Source organism: Babylonia areolata, chromosome 11 (genome assembly GCF_041734735.1).
Source record: "Babylonia areolata isolate BAREFJ2019XMU chromosome 11, ASM4173473v1, whole genome shotgun sequence".
Taxonomy (NCBI): Eukaryota; Metazoa; Mollusca; class Gastropoda; order Neogastropoda; family Buccinidae; genus Babylonia; species Babylonia areolata.
This window is the reverse complement of record NC_134886.1, coordinates 14090242-14102741: the sequence shown is the minus strand read 5'-3', so window position 1 is coordinate 14102741 and position 12500 is coordinate 14090242. Positions and strand designations below refer to the sequence as shown.

Here is a 12500-nt window from a genome sequence, read left to right as displayed (position 1 = left end):
GCCACCCGGGGTTTGCTGCCGCCGATCACACCCGGCCTGATGCTGCCCGTCTCCTGGTACCTCTGCAGGATCTTGGACACACACCTGCATGGCAGAAGGGTTTTATTATGGAAGGGGGAAGTGGGAGGGGCTGAGGCGGTTGACGAGGAAATGAACTGAATGGGCGTAACGCACATCTTTTCGCTGTCTTTTTCGCTATATATGTAATTATAGAAGGTAACATTATACAAACTCACCAATAGATTTCGCAAATTACTAATTACGATGATAACTATACCACCACCTCCACCACAACCACCGCTACTACTACTACTACTACCACTGTTACTACCAGAACTACTAAAGGTGACTGACAATCCATGATGGTAGCGAAATCAGTTTTCCAGTTACCTTTATGATCGAACGGTAGCTCTGGCATATCAGGTCAAGAAAACAGTCAGTGAAAGGTGACGACTAAAAGAAAAAGAAACCCCCTAATTACCCGTGAGAGACTCTGAGCTGCCGGCTGATAACACAAGGCCTGACCCCTTGTGACGCCATCTCCACGATCTTCAGCCGAATGTGGTTCGGGAGTGGCCTCCCATTGATGAACACACCACCTAGCTGGTTCACCCGCCCTTGACCTGGGGACAAAATCATATATTATATATATATATATATATATATATATATATATATATATATATATATATATGAAGGTAATGAATGACTGACTGACTGAATGAATGAATGAATGAACGAATAAAAGAATTAATGAATAACAAACAATTAAAATAATAACAAATACACACACACACACACACACACACATATATATATATATATATATATATATATATATATATATATATATATATGGATAAATAAATACATGAATAAGTAAATGAATAAGTGAATTAATGGCATCATTATACAGACAGTTTCAATGGAGTCTGTTTACGTAATTTTCCATTTGAAGCATATAATTTTTTAATGCTGAGAAACACGTACAGATTTCATTTCGTTTGATTGATAACTGTGATCAATCATATTACAATGTTTGTAGGATTCGTAGTGTAGTATGGTGATACAGTAGTGGTATCTTATCGTCAATATTTTTTAATAATAACATAACCCTTATAGTTCTAATGATTCGCTCGTGTGAATGTTTCCATCACCTCCAAATTCCAGCATTGAAATAAACCATCCACATTGCTTTTGGTCCATGCATGTTTAGGTCAGACAGAAACTCAGGGTTGAAGCATCACCCACAACCCCAACCGTCTTCAATTTAAGGGTGACACGCTCCCCCGCTGACGTAGTTTGCAGATATGACGTCAATACCTGTTCCCTGCCTCGCCCCCCCCACCCACACGTCACTGCTGTAAGACAGATAAGAGGTCAACCTGTGGTGGCGAAGACAGACGTCAGCCTCCCCACTCGCCAAGGCAGATAGGCGTCAAGATCCTGCTCCTACCCGGGGTATATTCACTCAGACACGTGCAGCGGCGTGGATCAGTTTTATGGCCTGACCACCCGGGGTGTGTGCCCCTCCCGATTTCCTCTTTTCTGATCCCTCCATGAGCCTCCTTACCCTCCACCTCCACCCCACCTCCCAGCTCTCTCTCTCTCTCTCTCTCTGCCCTTTGGCGAAAAAAAAAACACCCTACAAAACCAACCTGGCTGAACGAGGGGTGGTGTGGAAGACGGAGCTGGGAGAGGGGCGGGGGGGTTGATCTCTCTCAGAGTGAGAGGGCACAGTGCATTTGATATGCTCGACGTGATTTGGTTTAAATAATCTTTAATTGTTCAACAGTACACATGATTACAATGGAAACAACGACAAAAGAGCATCAACAAGCTTAAAGCTTATACTGTGCTCACAACGTTGCACTTCAATTTTAACATGACGGCTGATGAATCATATTATCAATTGTATCATATGATATTCATAAACAGTAAGTAATGAAATAATGACGTGATTTATTTTATTTCGATGTACACATTCCATCTACAGTCTGTCTGTCTCTTTATGAACTAATTGTAAAAACATATTCATATGACCAATTTTCGATCTGATAAGGTCATTAGAATGACGCAACCCCTATAGATTGATTTAGAGCAGAGAATAAATGTATATCGATCCTCTGATTTTTTTTTTTTTTTTCAAATCGATTGACATGCCAAAATCTGCCAACTGCAAATGTATATCGATCCTCTGATTTTTTTTTTTTTTTTTTTTTTTTTCAAATCGATTGACATGATGTCAAAATCTGCCAACTGTTTTATTTTCCTCCCAAAGGCATTGACATGTCTCATAAAAACTTTATTGTTGTTGGTTTTTTTTACGCGACAACATTAAATCATGATTAAAACAACAACAACAACAAAGAAACACATTACTTTGTGTATTTTAATCCTTCGGTTATAATTACTAATTACGATTTACTTAAGATTAAAATCAACATTCTTCCTTCCATTTTTTTCCCACGAGTTAACTTTGATGCTCCTTCCACTTTTCTTTCTTTGTTTTCCGGTTTCGTTTCTTTCCGTCCTTCTGCACTCACGTCGTCTCTCACCATCTCTCCGTGTCCCTCTCGCAATCTCTGTCTCCGTGTGTCTGTCTGTGTGTCTGTCTGTCTCTCTCTCTCTCTGTCTGTCACAGTGAAGACAAATATTGACTCCTGATGGTGTTTATTACCCAATGGACCACAGAACAAAATCCGAAAGGAAAGCAAAGGAGACAGTAACAACAACCAAAAGAACAGACAGACTATGACTAACTGATTACCATCAGCAGCAAAACTAAATCTAATCGATCAACACACATTTTGGGGTCAGTACACACACACGGCAATAACAGCAGTTGGGGAGGATGGTTGTGTGTGTGTGTGTGTGTGTGTATGTATGTGTGTATGTGTGCGTGTGTGTGTGTATGTATGTGTGTATGTGTGCGTGTGCGTGTGTGTGTGTGTGTGTGTGTGTGTATGTGTGCGTGTGTGTGTGGAAGATGCTCCAAGCGGGTGGATGAAGGTGGACATTGACGTGCCCCTACCCGGGGTGGAGTGTTAAGGAACGGCATTCAGGGGGGTCTACTGTACGTCATGCTGGGAGCGGGATGGATGCCGAGAGAGGGTGATGGGTGGAGGTGGTGGCAGGTCATGTCTCCTGCCAGGGAACTCGCTCAGCGCTGTCAGCTCCGGTCTTTCACGTCACGCACACACACACACACACACACACACACACACACACACACACACACACACACACGCACGCACACATACACACATATGAACACACAAATACGCACGCATGCACTGCAAGAGAAGTAGAAGAAGAAGAAGCACGGAGAAACAGCCAGAAACAGAGACAGAGAGAAAGCCCACAGTTCTGGGCTTTAAATTTATACGACACGTGAAACGAGCCTGGAAATTTATCGATTCACGCAAGACTTGACACAGCCATGAGCGAGGCAGCAGATAGAAGGAGAGGAGGAGCGAGTGTGGCTTTCACCTCTTAATCGTTCAGTGAGCTGAAAACTGGCTGTATTGGCCGTGTTTTAGTGGTGAGGTGGGGTGCCTCCCATACCTATTATACGCTGGCGTAGAGACGGGGGAAGCATACAGGCCATTTGGGACAATGACTCTGTGATTTACTACTACTGCACAAGGTCGTTAAGATTCACGCGGTTGGGATTTGATTGTGTGTGTGTGTGTGTGTGTGTGTGTGTGTGTGTGTGTGTGTGTGTGTTGTGAGAGTGTTGTGGGGGGTTGGGGGGTGAGGATTTGGGGGGTGCGATTTGCTGAAGGGGTACTTGAAACAAGGGATTGTGGAGTGTGATGTCGGGCTTAAACGGTTGGGTCAGTTAATCCTTCCTGCATGGTCACCACGTGCTTATACAGAAAGATAGGAAACTAACGCTGTAGAGAGCTAGGGCGCACACAACAGACATGCAAACACACGTGATGGGGCTCACACACAACAGACATGCAAACACACGTGATGGGGCTCACACACAACAGACATGCAAACACACGTGATGGGGCTCACACACAACAGACATGCAAACACACGTGATGGGGCTCACACACAACAGACATGCAAACACACGTGATGGGGCTCACACACAACAGACATGCAAACACACGTGATGGGGCTCACACACAACAGACATGCAAACACACGTGATGGGGCTCACACACAACAGACATGCAAACACACGTGATGGGGCTCACACACAACAGACATGCAAACACACGTGATGGGGCTCACACACAACAGACATGCAAACACACGTGATGGGGCTCACACACAACAGACATGCAAACACACGTGATGGGGCTCACACACAACAGACATGCAAACACACGTGATGGGGCTCACACACAACAGACATGCAAACACACGTGATGGGGCTCACACACAACAGACATGCAAACACACGTGATGGGGCTCACACACAACAGACATGCAAACACACGTGATGGGGCTCACACACAAACACAAACACACTGCACACAGCCAAGCGAGCAAATGAAAACTGAGTGACCGAACCAAACGTCCCAAACCAACAGTCAGTCATACAAACCAACAGTCAGTCATACAAACCAACAGTCAGTCATACAAACCAACAGTCAGTCATACAAGCCAACAGTCAGTCATACAAGCAAACAGTCAGTCAAACAAACCAACAGTCAGTCATACAAGCCAACAGTCAGTCATACAAACCAACAGTCAGTCATACAAGCCAACAGTCAATCATACAAGCAAACAGTCAGTCAAACAAACCAACAGTCAGCCATACAAACCAACAGTCAGTCATACAAACCAACAGTCAGTCATACAAGCAAACAGTCAGTCAAACAAGCCAACAGTCAGTCAAACAAGCCAACAGTCAGTCATACAAGCAAACAGTCAGTCAAACAAACCAACAGTCAATCATACAAGCAAACAGTCAGTCAAACAAACCAACAGTCAGTCATACAAGCCAACAGTCAGTCATACAAACCAACAGTCAGTCATACAAGCCAACAGTCAGTCATACAAGCCAACAGTCAGTCATACAAACCAACAGTCAGTCATACAAGCCAACAGTCAGTCATACAAACCAACAGTCAGTCATACAAGCAAACAGTCAAACAAGCCAACAGTCAGTCATACAAACCAACAGTCAATCAAACCAACCAACAGTCAGTCAAACAAACCAACAGTCAATCAAACCAACCAACAGTCAATCATACAAACCAACAGTCAATCAAACCAACCAACAGTCAGTCCTACAAACCAACAGTCAATCATACAAACCAACAGTCAGTCCTACAAACCAACAGTCAATCATACAAACCAACAGTCAGTCCTACAAACCAACAGTCAATCAAACCAACCAACAGTCAGTCAAACAGTCAGTCCTACAAACCAACAGTCAGTCAAACCAACCCAACAGTCAATCAAACCAACCAACAGTCCGTCATACAAACCAACAGTCAATCAAACCAACCAACAATCAGCCATACAAACCAACAGTCAATCAAACCAACCAACAATCAGCCATACAAACCAACAGTCAGTCATACAAACCAACAGTCAATCAAACCAACCAACAGTCAGTCATACAAACCAACAAACCGAACAAAACAAATAACGATCATTCCCTGAAATAAAGACAACGGGGAAAATCCCCCAAAGAAATGAAACACAAGTAAACAAACAAACAACAACAACAGGAAAAAAAAATATATATATATACCACCAGCACCATCACGTCCAATAGAGAAGTGGAGACAGCTGCTAAATGTGGCTGGATCAGTGGCAGGTTCTGTGTGTCACGTGCTATTTGACGGATGACACTGGGGGAAGAAAGGGGCGGATGAGGGGCCGGGGGAAGGGGTGGAGTGGGGGGGGGAGCAGATGGATGAAGGGAGGAGGGGGGCAGAGACAGCCGTAAACCACATGCGGACGACGGGCAAATCGACCGCGGAGAGAACATCTCTTGGGTCATTGTGGGCAGTAAACCTTCCCTGTCTGTCCTGTCTCGAGTCTGTCTGTCTCTCTCTGTGTCTGTGTGTGTCTGTGTGTCTGTGTGTGTCTGTGTCTGTGTGTGTCTGTCTCTGTGTGTCTGTCTATTTCTCCCTGTCTCTATGTATGTGTCCTTGTCTCTTAAGTCACATCACCGAGAGTATTCATACTCGCTTGTGCATACGGTTATCTTTTGATATTTTTCTTTGTCACACACATATTTACACACGCACACATACGCATGCACTTGTGAGCGCGCGCGTGTGTGGGTGCGTGTGTGTGTTGTGTGTGTAATCACACGCAGATATTAAACCATTCGTTGAAGCACGTTTGACACACACACACACACGCGAGCGCACGCGCGCGCGCACACACACACACACACACACACACACACACACACACACACACACACAGATCAGCCAAAGGTAGATACCAAGTGGACTTTGATTCAAACATTCATACACTTGTTGGAGTGATAAATAATTATTCCAAACATCTTCGTCATTCGGATGAGACAATAAACCGAGATCCCGTGTGCAACATGCACTTAGCGCACGTATAAAAAATCCACGGCAACAAAAGAATTGTCCCTGGCAAAATTCTGTACATGAATCTACTTCGAAAGGAAAACAAATAAAATTGCAGGCAGAAACACACACACACACACACACACACACACACACACACACCAAACACGCACACAGACCAAACGCATAAAAGCACACATCCAGACACACAAGCACACGCACCAATATATATACACTGTCAGAAACACACACACACACACACACACACACACACACACACACACACACACACACAGACCACCACCACCACCACCACCGCCAAACACACCAACACACGAACCACCAACCACACACACACCGTGCACACATAATGCATACATACATGATGACTTCATACATACATACATACATACATACATACATACATACACAATGCACACGCAGTTTGTTTGGTGACCAGATACAAATTACTAATCTCTCCCAACCCGGTACCCTTTGAAATCGGTCTTTCCCTCTTCTTCCGCCTCTCCCTGGCCCCTTCCCCCCACCCGCCCCATCCCTTCCCAGCTTGGTCACCTCAGGTAGAAATCTCCCTCTCACCTCATAAACTCTGTCTCTGTCTCCCTTGCCCAAACCATGCAGCCGTTCTCAAACCACAGAACATTAATTTCTGACGCTCTAATTCATTGAGGGCAGAAGGAAGAGAGTGTGCGAAAGCATGGGAATTGCAATTTGACGATCCCCGCTCGGTCCACGCTGTGTCCGGACCAGGCAGTGTTGTGACGATACAGGCTGGCCGACCCAGCGGCTGGGGTGCAAAGAAGAGAAAGGAAATGCAAGGGATAAGTTTAGCGTGGAGCACGAGAATCGCCCTTTCTCTATTATTTTCATGAAGTGTGTGTTGTGTTGTATGGTGTGGTGTGCTGAGGTGTTATGTGGTGATATGTTGAGCTGTATTGAGCTGTGTTGCATTGTATTGTTACGTTGTATTGTATTGCAGTGAATTACATCGTATTGTATCGCAGTTGTAGACTACCACACGACACGCACACACAAGCGCGCGCGCACACACACACACAGAACACACACACACACACACACACACACACACACACACACACGCACATACACGCACACCGAGAGACAGACTATTTTTCCTGATAGACCTCAAGCCACTGTGCTGTGACAGTGGTCTGTTTTCCTGTTCTTGTTTGCCTCTTGTTGATTTTAATCTGATGAAACCTCTCTGTATATGAAGGCATAATGAAGGTATATGAAGGCATAATGAAGGTATGTGAAGGAAAGAATGTGAATTGACATGAAGAACATAAAGTGGGGTTTATCCACGGATCCAAAACAAAACGGGGAGATTTTTCCACCGATCTTGTGGGGCGGGTTGACTGACACAGTGTGTATACAGTACACTGTTCTGAGCCACCTACGTTTTCTCTCCGCGAGAAATGTTGTCTGAAAGGTGTGCCGGGTTGTGCGATTGGAAGGCCTGTGATCCTGAAGCCAGTGGGAAGCCAGAGGCGGTGAATGGTTAAAGAGCGATCATAAACAGTTTTGACGGTTCACACTGTATGAAGTATGGCCCCATAGCGTCAGTTTACTGCTGTTTAGAACAGTGGAGTGACAGCGTTGCCAGAGGGTGGGTTGGTGTGTCAAGCGGACGACGCAACGGGCGCCACCGCTCGGTGGTTACACAGAACGTGACGTGGTTCAAATCCCTGACAGCGGCTGGAGGGATAAAAGGTTTTCAAGCAGTTCAGGTCAACATCAATTTGTGCGGGGCTGCTGGAATCGGAACGCCCTGTGTGTGTGTGTGTGTGTGTGTGGCGCGGCGCGCGCGTGCGTGTTTGCTTCAAAACAAAGATTCACAACTTTTCCATGCATGCATATTGCGATATCTGTCTGTCTGTCTGTCTGTATGTCTGTCTGTCTCTCTCTCTCTCTCGCTCTGTGTGTGTTAAGGCCCGCATTCGTTTCGGAAGCCAGATATCAGAAGCTTTGCATTGCCTTAAGGGTTTGAAACGAGGTGAAATAACAAGTCCCATTTGGTTTTCCTTATTCATTAACGGACTGGCTGAGGACATCATGGTGTATAACATGGTGTATAACTTTTCCCCAATGTGCTTGAACTTTTTATTTCACTCTTTGCAGATGATAGTATTTTGCTATCAGACACGGTTATAGGCTTACAAAACAAGTTAAATGTACTTGCATGCAAATCAAATGAGCGAGGACGTCATGTAAATCTTGACATATCTAACATTGTTATTTTCACAAATGGGGGGTATTTGGCAAAGAAGGAAATGTGGCTCTACAAAGGGCATGTGATGTCAGTGGTAAATTCTTATAAATATTAACTGATTGATTGATATGGATCAATCAATCAATATTCATAAGATTTTTTTTTTAATATCTACGTCTGATTTTTTTCAACAAAATTAGCATTTAGTAAAGCAGTCAGTGAATTAACTTGTAAAGCGAGAACAGGGGTCATTGACATGTTCAGAACTCTGGAGATTAGGGGACTGTTCGGCAACCATTTTTGTAAAACTATTTGAACACAAATTGAGCCAATGTTATTGAATGCTGCAGAAATTGGGATTTTACACAACAGAAAGCGGTGGAAAATGTTCACACCTTTGCATTGAAGAAATTGCTAAATGTCAGCCCCCGAACCCCAAACGACATGGTGTGCGGCGAAACTGGATGTTACCCCTTATATGTTTTTACCTATGTTGCTTGTACCAAATACTGGTTACGTTTATCAACACTAGATGATTCCGGGCTTCCACGAAAAGCATGCAACATGTTTCTTTCACTTCATAATGGTGGTACGATTTGGTGGGTATCTCATGTTTGTAAAACTTTACACGAGACGGGTTTGGGCTTTGTGTGGGAAAATCAGGGGGTGTCAAATCAAAAAGTATTCCTGGGATCTTTCAAACAGAGACTGATAGATAGTAACTACCAAATGTGGAATGAATATACCAGCAGCAGCACTTGATTTAGTGTTTGCCACACATTCAAAACATCCGTATCCTCGCAATCCAACTTCACAACAGTTACCAACAAACATATCCGTCACATCCTGATAAGATTTTGATTAGGTATATTCGAACTCTACACATACAAAAAACGCTATACTGCTGTATCAGAGCAAGACCTCATGTGTTCATTCTGCCACAAAGCTACAGAAACGGGACTGCATTTTCCTTTCCACTGCACAGAACTGAACGATTTACGACACAAGTATATTCCTAAAAAAAACTACATGCTTTATCCGTCGATGACTGGGTTTCAGCATTTGATGCAATATCAGCATCGCCTTCATGACCTTGGTAGATACATTTATCATGCAAACCGACGTCGTTAATGCGTTTTTTTCCATTTCTTGACTTTTTCTTTTTGAAGGCTTATTTGACATTGTTGATTATGTTCATAGTATACTATAACAATGGTTCACTCTAACATTGTCAGCACGATCAGTTGTAACAGGTCATGTGGCCTACACAAAATTCTTGCGTTCTCTCTCTCTCTCTCTCTCTCTCTCTCTCTCTCTCTCTCTCTCTCTCTCTCTTTCTGTCTCTCTCTCATTCTCTCCGCGCGCGTGCGCGCGTGTGTGTGTGTGTGTGTGTTTTCGTTCTTTAGTTTAGCGTCTTTTCACTATCAGTGATATTAGACGATTTAAAAAAAAAAAAAAAAAGAGAGAGAGAGAGAGAAAAGAGGAAAAAAAGGTAGGAGGTGGGGGAAGTGGGGGGAGAGGGAAGAGGAAAACAAAAGGCAGACAACAACCCCAAAATGCATAACTAACATGCAATTACATTTAACAGTAGTAATTCAATACTTGGAAACCATTAACGCAATTCTGAAGTACATTAAATGAATGTATAAATAGGGCTATGAACTAATGCCTGTGAAGCAAGCTGATGGATTCGGTATCTTTTCTTTAATAATATTCTCAGGGAATAATGTCCCTTTATGTTTTAAAAACTTTTTTCTTCCATCGGTTATGACATCGACCCCATGCTGAATTTTCTAACAAAGTGTATGCCTCTTTTACGGAAAGACGGACATGTATTTTTGTCGATTTTTCTTAATCCTATGCTCCTCTTTTAGCTACGTTATCAGCAGTTTCATTGCCATGAATGCCCACATGAGAAGACACCCAACAAAAACTGACCTCAGTCCCTTTAATCCTCAAACAATGTACCAATGATTTGCCTCAATAACTAAGTCAGGTCTTGTTTCAAGACTGAATAATTCTAGAGCATAAAGTACTGATTTGGAATCAACAAAGAATGCTATTTTCGAGAAAACAATTTGATGGCTCACTAAGTAGTTCAGAGCTTGTATAATAGCATTTAGCTCAGCCGTGAATATGGAAAGATGTTCTCCAATATAGTAAGATTTTTCAACTTTAAAGGCAGGAATATAGAAAGCCGCACCAGTATTTTTGTCATTAAGAACAGATCCATCTGTAAATATATGGAGATGATTCTGATACTTTTCTGCTATATGAATTCTGGCAGTACTTGTCGTGATATTGATGTTTCTTCCTTTTTTGTTTCAGAATAACTGATATCAAAATCTGCTTTCAACATTTCCCAGAAAGGAACAGGAGTATGATGTGGTTTTGCAGCTAACTCTCATGTTGACATCAGATTCTTTTAACAAATTTGAAACGTAAATTGCAACTGTTTCTTGTGATGAAATGGCTTTAGCTCTTTTAGGAAAATCAATGTCAGATCTTACTGTCAGTTCATCAGCAATGAAATTTTTTGTCACTGAAGTGTATCTCACAGCGAATTTTGCTGTTGCTAACTCACGATACTTATTTAAGGGAAAAATTCCGGCTGTTTTGGATGTTTCCTGGTTGGATGCATGAGAGGGCACTCCGAGGACAACTTTGATAGCCTTACAGTCTACACTTTGAATCTTTTGTAATAGATATTTAGGTGTACTGAAAAATATTTTTTGTGCATAGGCTATCGTAGATCTTACAAGAGCCATGAAAAGATGAATCAATGTTTTTGTATCCATTCCCCAGGGTAAGCGGCTTATGATTTCATAAAATTGATATTTTTCCTTGCCTTTGTTAAGATGTAATCAAAGTAGATGTTCCATGTCAGCTTTGAAGTAAGATAAACACCTAAAAACGTCACCACTTGTTTATAATCAATGACGTCACCAAGTGATTTAAAAATGGGTATGCTAGATGGGTTACCACCTGAATTAAACATCATACATGTTTTTTCAGTGGACAAAGCTAGACCATTTTCATACATAACAGTTACCAAAGTTATCAAGATCAGATTGATACAAACCACGTATGTAATTCTGTGCTCGTTGTGGTGTTGACGTTTTTAGTGTGTGTGTGTGTGTGTGTGTGTGTGTGTGTGTGTGTGTGTGTGTGTGTGTGTGTGTGTGTGTGTGTGTGTGTGTGTGTGTTCGTTCTTTAATTTAGCGTCTTTTCACTATCAGTGATAGTGTGTGTGTGTGTGTGTGTGTGTGTGTGTGTGTGTGTGTGTGTGTGTGTGTGTGTGTGTGCAGTTTGAGTACATCTCATAATACAATATTAAAGCTTTTTTTCTATTTCAATGTTGATGTTTTATAAAAACTGAATGCTGATGATTCTATAACAACTCTGACGATGGTTTATCAAGGATCAAACTAAAGGATAAACATATGATACAATTTCAGTTATATTCATTTACTTATTTCAGCTGTTTGAAATAATTCTAAAACCAGTTCATTTCTCGTTTCAGTACTCTATAAACCATTCTTCCTGCTGTTTATATGCGCATTCAACGAATGAATGTATAAATAAACAAAGCAAAAAATTAAAACACAAATAGACAAAAAGTTAAACAAAGAAACAAAGAAAGAAATGAATAAATAAATGAGCAGACAAAGTAACAAAGAAACAAACAAGTAGATATTTCCAAAATCAGGAAGCAAACCCAG

General features: G+C 42.4%; 1 protein-coding gene across 5 annotated transcripts in view; it reads right to left on the bottom strand.

Annotated features, from left to right (window-relative positions):
- The window catches only part of LOC143287555 (paired box protein Pax-7-like), an 81729-nt gene that overhangs the window by 25588 nt on the left and 43641 nt on the right, over positions 1 to 12500 (bottom strand). For all 5 annotated transcript variants that reach the window (XM_076595643.1, XM_076595644.1, XM_076595640.1 and 2 more), the window contains exons 2-3: positions 482 to 623; positions 1 to 84 (exon numbers count right to left, since the gene is read on the bottom strand). The exon at positions 1 to 84 is cut by the window's left edge and continues 88 nt beyond it. In XM_076595643.1, the coding sequence (XP_076451758.1) occupies positions 1 to 84; positions 482 to 623 (226 nt within the window). The remainder of the gene's footprint in view (positions 85 to 481; positions 624 to 12500) is intronic.